This window comes from Patella vulgata, chromosome 1 (genome assembly GCF_932274485.2).
Source record: "Patella vulgata chromosome 1, xgPatVulg1.2, whole genome shotgun sequence".
NCBI lineage: Eukaryota > Metazoa > Mollusca > Gastropoda > Patellidae > Patella > Patella vulgata.
Genome location: NC_065879.2, coordinates 17,286,792 through 17,299,122, shown reverse-complemented (window position 1 = coordinate 17,299,122; position 12,331 = coordinate 17,286,792). Strand labels below are relative to the sequence as shown.

Below are 12,331 nucleotides of genomic sequence, written 5' to 3'. Positions count from 1 at the left end.
GATAACAGTTATAACCTAACATAACCCACAGTGATAACAGTTCAACCATAAACTTACTGAGTCAACACATCTTAACAGCCTTTACATGAATGGTATTTAACAGTTTTAAAGGAGGCAAGTCTTTAACTCAATATCATCCACAGTCTTCGACAATGCAAACACGGACTTATATTGGTCAATTTAAATTAACATTGATGTTGTTATCTTACCGTGAAAAGATGGGCTTCTGATATCCATTATTTAAGACAAAATGAAAATTTTAAAAATGGCACACGAATCGTGTGCCAGAATGATTTTGGGTGCCATTTGTAATGAAGCAACTCAATGAACGAGGCTAAACACATCCCACAGGAGAATATTATCGGTGTAGACTGCCATTAAATTGGGACTCTTCATGTATTTCGCCGAACATAACTGATTAGAAACGATTGAATGTAAATCAGTTTATATAAATTCATATTACATTATTATATGTGTTGCGACCCATTTGTGTCCATTTCTAGGTGCAAAAGAATACAGATTTAGCTCCTTTAAGGAAATGAATTTCTGATTATTGTGCAGTGAGCAAAACTCTCATGGTACATTTCATCTATAGTTAGTAACCTACATCTTTACTGTTTTATTGATAAAAGTTATAACACCTGTTGATATCTGTAGTAAGTAATTTTAACATCTACTATATAGACCTGACAATAATACAACTCATAAAAACCCTAACACACATCCCTCTTACTGGTCAGTTTTAATATACAACCACATACACAAAATATGCACAAATTTATAAAATGACACAGTTTTACCATACACAATTACATGTCTTCATCAAAAAATATGCACAAACTTATACACCCAATTACCACAACATACACACAAACTACAGTGTGTATATAGATATACATGTATATGTATGGTTTAATGGTCAAGAGCGTTAGCCGTGTGTTGTTTCAATATATTACGTAATTTCTTTAGCTTGAGACCATTAAACAACTTAAAATACAAACACTATCCTGCACGTGCTTTTAAATGAAATACGTCACCCGAGTCCAATATTCCATCTAGTATAGATAATGTACGATTGGCAAGTTGACCGTACATTATTGGAAATAATGGTACACCAACATCAAAATATTAAGTCGCATCTGTATTTTAAATATAGATAAAGACATGATAAAAAAACAGACCAACAACTCATAAAAACTCAAACATACATGTCTCTCACTGGTCAGTTTAAATATATGACCACAAACACGCTAAAATACCTAGAGACCATTTTATGATCTTCCTATCACCCATTAACCTTGTTTCATCCTGTCACTTGTTTTACCTGACGGGAGGTAAAAAATCTCGTTAACAGGTAAAAACTCTTTAAAACACCTGTACTACATAGTGTGTTATATGATAAACATATAAATAGCATGTCTACATCAAATATACACACAAACTTACACATGGTTTTAACACAAAATATGCACAAAGTTATATGAATTTAACACAAAATATGCACTAATTTAAACAATTACACAGTGTTAACACAAAATTACCACACAATATGCACAAATTAAAACAATTACACACAAGTCTAAACACAAAATTACCACACAATATGCACAAATTTATACAGAGAAGTCACTTAAATGCATTGTAAAAACTCAGACAAATGTTTATAAGCATAAACGGTCTGTTAGGAATAAAATTAATTGATGCAAAAATATATAATTTCAGCCAAAATACTTAGCTATCTTAACAGAGTGACAGACCTGCAAGAATTTTGAAATACTGAAATGGGGTGGGATGGAGGAAGGAACTGTGAAACTTAATTGTTGCCTATAACTGGACATAACCATTAACCTGGCAGAATGTTGGCCAGTAATGAAATGAAATGAAATGGGGTTTAACGTCCTACTGTTCTGCTGGGCTAATAAAGACGGGCATACGCCATACAGTGTGCTATGAGGGAAATTTTGCCTGGACAGCAGCACTACGGCCTACTCTTATATCGAATTCCAACTGTCAAGGGATCTTTTACGTACACGCCAATGTAAAAGATGACTTAAAATTCCAAACATCAAGAAATGACCTAGTTTATCATCAACTTTATACAATTACATGTATATGTAATCAGAACTATAAAGGTCACCCTTCATCTCCCTAATTTATGTACAAATAACTTCACGGGTCAAAGGACAACCCCAAATTTATATACAACTAACGTCACAAGTCAAAGGGCAACTACTAATTAACACAAAACATATGTACCTTCACACATATCATATTCTACTCCTGTATTATCTACGAGGAGAGCAGGGTTTATTGTCCAACTGATACAAACTAGGTCATTTCAGGACTGACTCACAAAATTTGGTTCAATTTTATTTCAATAATTCGACTGCGCATAGGGTTATATGCATTTATCCGTGGGAAGAAACTGGAGGACCCAGAGAAAACCCACAAAATTGGACAACTGACCCTACTCCTTGTTGAGTACAAGCTGGGAATCGAAACCATGCCACTTAACTCAATGACAGACTTGTTAGACTATTTGGCCACCCACCCTCTCCTATATCTACGGAGGCAACCATTTAACACATGATAAAACTACTTTCAGCCAAATTTCAACCTTCAAATCAAATTCCTATCAACATTTACAAATTGAACGAAATAATATGGGGGATGTCAACAAGTACAAAATCAAAGTAAAAGATTTTTTTTGTATATTTTATATTTTTGATTGCGGGCTGAAGAACTGTACTTAAGTCGGGTTATTGTCTTTTTGCTTGAGTGGCAGAAATAATGACCCAGATATTCAACGAGGCCAGTCAATATAACCTACACTGACTATACACAACGTTTACAAACTTTGGTTTCCAAGCACTTCAAAAGATTGTAGATTTGTTGGTTGATAAAATATCAATATTGCTACATTTTGTGTTTATATATATGGGTATATTATTTATAAAAAAAATGTGTAAATTATTTGGGTTGTTTCGGTTTAAATAGTGGGTCGAGCCCTGGTATTTGTATACAAAAGAAAACCAATTATAAAACACACAGCAAAAACTTTATGAATCAAAGAGCAACAAAAAATAACATCTTTAGATACTTTAGAAAAGGGTCACCCATTATTTTTTTTGGTACAATTCACTTGTATTTAATTTAATACAAATCTGGTTGCCTTTACTTAAAGATGCCTTATGTAAGCGCTAAATCTGCCTATTGCAGTTCTTTATTTTGGCTTCAAATGTTATATAAACTATTATTTATGCATTTAATCACATGACAAGCCTATAATCCACTCTCTAGTTCATCAGATGGCTGGATTTAAATGGATTTAAAGATAAAGGATAATCAAGCCTACGTCTTGGTTGTCAAATACCGTTGCTATGATAATAAACAATCTACGATACTTCTTCAAACAGTCATAACTTTGCCGAGAATAAAGTAATTTGAATGAAATTTTCAATATATATATTTCATTATCTATTTTTGAATTATTATAACCAGAACAACTAGCTCTTTATCTAAATCTTACATAATGTATCTTTAAGCATCTGCTAATCTAATACAAAATACTTTAGTGGTTATTCCATTCCTAAAGGCACAACAAGCTAGAGAGTTCAGGTGTATATCAAAATGATGTATTTTTATCAAAGAAAAGACACTTATTATTTAAAAGTATATAATATAATATAATTTAAAAGTATATATAGTACACAACTATTATTTTCAGGAAATGTGGATTTAATTTGTATTACGTTATTGTGTTTTTATTATGCATAGCAACTGCTAAATGCGGCTCAGCAAAATTACAAAAACTCTACACCTCGTACAAAAGCCAGTGTACAAACTGAACAGATTATTAGAGACTTATATATTTGGTAAATTCCAATGTCTCACTTTTTTTCCTCTATACATTAAACTAGTAAATATATAAATATGGATTTTATAAATCAAACAACCAGTTGATAAACAGTTTGATCTCTGTATAATATTTGGTTAAATATAAGTACACAAGGGGATATAACACATGAATAAACCCTTTGATGTTATCAAACCATGGTATACGAACAGTCAATACACACGTAATGCCCACTTATAGTCAACCGATGAATGAAATAAAACTGTGGTGTATTAGAGAGGTTTTAGAGGGAATATTTTTTATTATCTAGGGTTTAAGGCTGTGGTATAGTATTTCATTATAATAAATCTACCTTCTGTCAACGTTTTTAAAAAATAAAGAATACCAACATTCATTTCATTTGTGGCACAAATAAAAGAAATAATACATATGCCTACATTTAAAAATAAAAAAATAAAATATTTTAAATACATGGTATTTCAATAAATCTCTAGGTAAAATCAAGCGGTAAGTCTGACGGACCTAGAAATTTGAGCTGTTTCTTACATGTTCATCTGTGAGAGGGGATGAATATACATGTACATGTACTAGAGAGAGATGGGGTTTAATGTCCGCTCAACACAAACTAGGTCATTTCGGGACTAACACATGGTTCCATTTTATTTCAATAATTTGCTTGCGTGTAGGGGTCTTTAGCAGTGGAGGAAACCGGAGGACCTGGAGAAACCCTACGAGGCGGGACAAGCGATCCTACTCCTTGCCACATACAACTGAGGAATTGAAACCACGCCAGACCTTATGATACAGCGTGCGCGTGCTAATCATTCGGCCATCCAACCCCCAGTACTGAAGTACATGTTCATCTGTGAAAGGGCCTGGATGTACTAAAGTACATTTCAGCAGTTAAAAAGGTTTCAGTTCACTCTTTGGTGTTGGTGCTTTGTACATTGTCAGGGCTGGAAATAACGGTTTTAGATGTACCTGACAAAATGTCAGGCACTAATGAAATAGTACCTGACATTTTCAACTTAGTGCAGGACATGTATTAATAATATCAATAAAAAAGACAAATCAGTGTCAGACAGAATGACAGGCACAAGAGCTTTAGTGCCTGACAAAGCCTGAATCTGTGCCTGACATTGTCTGTGACAGGTGCCTTATTTCCAGGCTTGACATTGTTTTGTTTTGATTTGTGTTGTTCTTGTAGTCCATATCTTCATCTATTAGTGATTAATGTCCGCTTCCACCAAGCGTGACACTGTAGACAAGTTGTCATATTATCTTAGCGCATGCGCAGGGGCTGTCCTGTGGGAGGAAACCGGAGTAAACCCACGAGGTTGAGAAGGCACCCCCTATCTCGAAGCCACATAAGCTCACACCAGCGGTGACTGGCCAGCTTGAACTTGAAGCACTACACTCTGGACCACTAGGCCATCCTAACCTTCCTAGTCCCTATTCCTTGTCACGTACAAGCAGGAAATCGAAACCACACCACTTGACTCAGTGACAGACCTTATGTTCATACACGTATACACGTTAACCATTCGGTCACCCAACCCTCCTTCCTTTAAACATACACTATGCAAGAGCTAAATCTGCCTATAGCAGGTCTTTCTTTAGGTCTTAAATGTTATATAAACTATTAATTAGACATTTATTAACAAAACAAGGCCATAATCAACTCCCGATGGCATCGGATATTCAAGATGTAACTAGATTAAAACGGTTTGCCATTTAAAAATTCAATTTAAAAATGGGAAAGCGAGGCCAAGTCCCGATTATACCAGTGCCCTGATTACCACTGTGACTGATCACATTTTGTCAAAACTACAAACAATGATAACTTGGCTGAGAATGAAGTAATTTCGAATGAAATTTTCAATATTTTCTTTTTTGATCATCTATTTTTATTAAACTCTTAACTAATGTATCTTTATGGAACAGGGGTAGTCAATATTATATATGTATCAAATGCTAAAGGGTTGATTACATAATTTCTATGAACATGGAGAAATACACACACAGACAGCAAGGGTTAAATGTGATCTATTCGTGTTGACTGCCAGATTAATTTTAATATATAGTTTTGCTTTTGTTGCTGCAACAACATGGTTCTATAATACGGAAAGCTATTCACATATATCTCTAGCTACGAGAACGTAACTAGTAAAAACGCCGAGATATACTGATGTGCTTGTTTTTAGCTACGATTAGATGTCTTTAGTTCCAAGTGGCAAACTCAATTTCTTTATTAGTGTATGTACCATCTTAAAAATAAGTTAATTTTATACTATTAGTACTTATTACACATACACAGTCCAATCTACTGAAACAACATTCATTTATCAGCAAATATTGACAATAAAGTAAATCAAGCGTTGTTTTTATCAAAATTGATTCGGACGTTCATAATTACGCCGTATTAATAGGTACTGCGTAACTCTGATCAGATGGGTACTTTGATTGGCCCCGCCTTTATGTGTTACAGACGTAAATTTAAAATGTCGGAAAAAGCAATCTACTGTCGCTTCGATTTAAAATGAGGGGATTTGTACCGGTTTCAGGTAGTATTACATGTATATGCTTAATTGTAGTTGGGTGTGGCAGAAATATTATAAATAACAATAACCAATCGTTGTTTTGATTAAAAATATTGTCAATTTTGTTTACAAATGCCGGGTGTGAATCGCTCCCGCATGTGCTACATTGAAAGTAATGGCATCATCTCTTATCTCGAAACACGGAGGGTTGAGAGATTAAGGTTTGTTATCTAATATATCTCCTGTAGTTTGAGGCGCTCAAAGTAACACCAGTTTTTGACTGTTTCAGTCTATCCGGGGATGTACCAGTGTTAATATATCACTTTTCTCTAATTTTCATCAAGGAACTGTGGCAGTCAATACATACAGACAATGTTATTTCACACTTTTTTTTTTATAAACCCCAGATGTTATATCCTGAAAATACATCTGACTGGCTCTACATGTATTCCACACTTAATTATACATACAAAGGTTGTATACTACAAGTAATATACACCAAGTCAGGCTACTTTAGCACATCAAAGGTTGTATATTACCAGGGAATATCATGTAATATACACCAGGGAATATAATGTCAAATACACCAGGGACTGTGTATTTCACAGTTTTTGCACAATGCATAAATAATACACACTTTTGACTGTATATTTCACATTTTTTATTCTAAGACCTGTTGAATATTACCAGGGAATATCATGCAATATACATCAAGTATAATGGAGTTGTCACTCAATTACATAAATACACACTTTGGCTGTGTTTGTCATAGATTTCATTATTAGACCTGTTGAAAATTACCAGGGAATTTCATGTACTCTACACCAAGAACCCTGGAGTTGACATAAAATTTAAAAGTGCAATATATACACATACATGTAAGTAGAAATATCATACATTAAATGTAATGCACACTTAGATTTGAACATTAACAGGGATTATAATGCATTATACACGGGTGGCCAATGTTGTTAACTGTAACATGACTATGCAATATATGATGTTTATAATTAAATAAGGTGGGGGAGGGTATCATATAATACACACTTCGGTTTGTATATTTCATAGTTATTTGAAGAAAACAGTTTGAATGTTGTCAGGGTATATCTTGTAATATATATCTGGAACCATGGAATTTACATTAATATATGACGTATATGTAGAAATATCATACAATACACACTTGGGTCCAGTGTAATTCACAGTTTTTGAACTATATAATATACATAATATTAATCTCAAGTCCCAACAATGAGCCGGGAATATCATGTAATATACACCAGTTAAAGTATAACGTTATGACAACATGCCAATCACCGACTATGAAATACTGTCCACTAAGCATGGGTTTTCAACTGTGGTCTATTGGTGTATAATACACAGTTCTGTGTAAATGTAAAAGCGTGTTTTGAATGAGTGAAAAGAATGTATGGAAGTCGGAAGAAATGAAGATCCTTGGAGAGATAGAAAGAATAACTAAATGAATAAAATATACTTACTAAGATGTATAGTGAGATTAACTTGATTGGGATATTGGGTGCCTTCCAACATCGTCTGCGATTGCCACCAGGTCCAGTTGTAATTATTATTAAAATCGGACATAAATTCCGGGGGGTGATTGTATCCTGGGCGACGGGAATCACAATAATTGTTGCAGGACTTGGTGGCACCAGTGACTCCGGTCTGTAAGCAATATTCCTCCGTTTTGTCCAAGCCACAAGTATTAGTTGACTCTACACTCACATCATAGGCAGCATTAACAAACTCAGGCATACACCTTTGCGGCCGACCATAAGCGTCATAACAACTGCTACGTCCCCTAAATTGGTCCTCCTGGGCTGACACAGAATGGGATAAAAGTCCCAAGTACGTAAAAAGCACAAACGATATCATTTTCCTTGTAAAAATTCCATAAGAAAAAGTTCCACCAAGTTCCCCGGACTTATCCCACACCGCCATCACTCAAGGCAAGACAGAGCTACCGCTATGCATGCTGGGAGAAACGAGATTTTGCTGAATTATACATTAAAGGTCGCATCGGTCATTTAGATCGACATATTTTAGTTGGGTTTTTTTCGACTTTGGTCAAGATAATATTTTTTCTTTTGAAAAACGATAGTTCTGTCAAACTAATAAACTAAAGATTGTCCGTCATATATTTTACTAATTCAGAAGATCAAACAAAGGAAAAGGTAAGAATTATTTTAAACGCTACCTTAACTCTTCAAAAGATTTTCCCGAGCTTCTCCGATTTCATCAGTGGCGTGAATATTAATTACTGAAGTCAGACGATGTATATATACTCTACCCTATAACACATGGTAAATTCGTCTATATACCACAGTCTAAATACCACAGTAAAACAAAGACCTAGTATATACAGTAGGAATTATTGACATATTTAAAACAGTAGTCGCTGTATTATACCGGGAGGCAGAATTACCAATAGATGTCTTGTTTTCCTGCAAAAACATCTGCAATTTGAAGAAACAAAACTTTGTTTTTGTTCGATACGGACTGCATGTATTTATATATTGAAAACGAAATGAAATGAAATGGGTTTTAACGTCCTACTGTTCTGCTCCGACTGGGATAATAAAGACGGGCATACACCATACAGTGTACTATTAGAGAACTTTTGCCCGGGCAGTGGAGCTACGACCTAGTCTCATATCGAATTCCAACTGCCAAGGGATCTTTTAGCCCACTGTATGGCGTATGCCCGTCTTAATTACGCCAGTTGGAGCAAAACAGTAGGACATTAAACCCAATTTCATTTCATATATTTCATTATGATTTTGGTGACTTCCAATTCATTATTTAACAAATGTATTGTTTTACTTCAAAATATGGGTGGAATTTAAAAATACATTAATTTGAGGGTTGTTTTAGGTTTATTATTTATAGTACAGTCCTCCACACAGCCCTGCTGAGCCTCAGCTGAGACTTTCCGTGTTACAAGCGTCTGTGAATACTGAGATAGCTAATTGGTGAAAGAAATGAATGGGGTACACTATACTGCCATCTCTTATTTCGAATTCTAATCGTCAAGGGTTCTTTTACGTGCACTCCAATGTGTACACGGGACCTCGGTTTTTCGTCCCATCTGAACAAGTATATGTCGTCCCTTGTCAGGTCCTCCGTCCTCCATTGGAAAATCCCGATAAACTTTTACGGATAACACCGGGATCGAACACGGCACCTCCGGGTTAGCAAGCAAACTAGTTTTACTCACTCAGTCACCGCGATTCCAAATTGATTGTTCTTATAATATTATGAAGGAGCTATCTCATAGATGATCACAAGTAGTATTCTAAGCCGCAATACTGGGTCCTTTTGTTCAAAACTGTTGTGTATTTAAAAACAGTGATAACGCGATTTCAAGAACACAAATCTGTGCAGTATCTCATATTGGAGACAATAACCGCGTCTGTGACTGCATTCCGATAACGTATTTGATGACCTCTCGATCAGCTCTCCAGTCGTCATTGTTTAAATGCTTTCTATAATAATCTATAAGATCTACAAACACTAGATGATAAGCTAATTGATGAAGATTGTTCTAATTCTATTGGTGTAGTTTATCTGATAAAGATTGTGTTTATAGTGATTGCAGGGTAGCATCCTATTGGTGGGGTATATCTGAAGACGATTGTGTTAATAGTGATGACAGGGTAGAATTCTGAGTTTACCTAAAGAAGATTGTGTCGTTTTTGATACAAATAAGAACGAGTCTATGTTGTTTATGTTCAAAGAGCTGGTTGTGTATTAAAATAGTGATGTTATATCTGAAGGTAGCGTGTTTATTTTATCCACAATTTTGATAATATTTGAGAGAGAGAGAGAGAGAGAGATATAGATGGGGTCCAACTAGGTCATTTCGGTACCAACATATGATTCTTTAGCTGTTGGAGGAAACCGGAAAACACCGAGAAAACCCAGATTGGGTGGGCGAACCTACTCCCGGTCATGTACAAGCGGGGAATCGAAACCACGCCACCTGACTCAATGACAGACCTCATGATCTAGCGCGCATTCGTTAAACCATTAGAGCATCCAACCGAAGTAAAGTCAACACTTTATGGTAATCCGCCCTAATCTCGGGTTTATTTTACCTGTGGTCTAATCTATGATCTATATAGAAGCTTATCGCGTGTTGTTTATAGAAGATTAGTAGAGAAGTGTTTCAAATCAATTATAACCCCGGGGTATCTGTTGTTGTTCGTGGTGTTTAACGTCCGCTTCCACCGAGGGTGATATCGCAAACACGTTGTCTTATTGTTATTATATTAGCGCCCGCGTAGGAGTCGTTCCTGTGGGGGGAAACCGGAGTACCCGGAGTACACTCACGAGGTTGAGAAGGCGCCCCTATCTCGAAGCCACATACGCACGCCAGGGGTGACCGGTCAGCTAGAGCCCCAAGTGCAACACCCTATTGATTCGACCGAACGATTCGGCTAATGTATCCACTGCTTTATGCTATGTCCGCCCTTGATCGAAAGTCATCCTTACGATTCGAATTTCAACTGCCATGGTTTCTTTTAGGCGTATGCATATGTGTCTAAAGATGGGCCTACATTTTGAAACACCTCTACAGGTTTCTTGTAGGCCCCAGACAATACCTCTAACTGCGGGTTTGAAATGCCCCGAAAGCTAAACTCCGAAAACACCGGATATACAAACCCTCCTGAACAACCCGTCTCCTGTACGAGGTGGGCCTATTATTTGTTCTGTGATATATTTCTGGACAGTTAATGTACTTTTAATTTTTACGGTGTGGCAATAATACAACGAGAACATCAGAAAAAAAAACCTTGGTTCGAGAGTCCGCATTAACACCGGGTACACCTCAGACAATGAATCAGGATGTGATGGAATGTGGAATGGTTTATGTGTAGAATAATTAGGCTGAGTTTGACAGATAGAGAATGTTAACCACGTGACATATTTAACACGTGCTGGTCATTATCTTCTACCATCATCTGGTCTACTGACCGTATATCTGGTCAGCTTCCGATAATATCCTCTTCTATAAGTAAACATTCGACTTTAGCGTACAATTTTTGCAAATTCCGCGAATTAAATCAATTTAGCTTTTTGATAATTCCGCAAATGAAATCAATTTTTGTTATACATTTGAAGTATTCTGCCACTTTTTGACAAAAAGGAGTTAGAATGTGGTAGTATTTGGTAATATTGTGTTAGCAATGGGTAGTATTGGAAAACTCGTTCTATCGTATCTGGTCAGCTTCCTATAATACTGGAATGGTTTACTATAACAGGCGGTGTAGACAGAACATAAAATAGGGCAACGATTCCTTTCAAAGTTACTAACATAATATAGTCTGTTGTAGGAAACCGGAGGACCCCGAGAAAATCCACGAGGGCAACGACTACTTTCAAAGTTTCTAACCAGGACTCGATCCCGGTGTTGATTGATTTTTGGACCAGGAACTGAACCCTTAGCGGTACTCATATTGCTGACCATTGCACGATCGACATGAAACCTGGCATATCTGCTCCTTGGTCAATTGCGCATCGATTGACGGTTTGATTTTCAATATGACGTCGCAATTTCAGGATACTGTGATGATCTCGGCTCAAGCAATTCTAGTGCCATCGACAGTAAACCTGGCGTCTAAGTTTCAGGATGCTGCGATGGCGTCATGGTCGGTTCCTTGTCCATACTACGCTTGTATTTGTCACGTATTACAACAGCCTAGAGTGGTTTTGAAATACGATATTAACACAGTCTTACTGAAATGAAATGGGGTTTAACGTCCTACTGCTCTGCTCCGATTGGGCTAATGAAGACAGGCGTACGCCATACAGTGTGCTATAAGGGAAAATTTTCTCGGCCTACGCTTATATCCAATTCTAACTGCCAAGGGATCTTTTACGTGCACGCCATTGTGTACACGGGATCTCGGTTTTT

The 12,331-nt window shown here is 36.2% G+C and overlaps 1 protein-coding gene across 1 annotated transcript in view; it reads right to left on the bottom strand.

Annotated features, from left to right (window-relative positions):
• The window catches only part of LOC126811981 (laminin subunit gamma-1), a 45,583-nt gene extending 37,215 nt beyond the window's left edge, over window positions 1-8,368 (bottom strand). Inside the window, exon 1 of the mRNA XM_050538080.1 lies at window positions 7,896-8,368. Coding sequence (XP_050394037.1) covers window positions 7,896-8,355 — 460 coding nt within the window. The 5' untranslated portion in view covers window positions 8,356-8,368. The remainder of the gene's footprint in view (window positions 1-7,895) is intronic.
• Window positions 8,369-12,331: the final 3,963 nt, after the last annotated feature.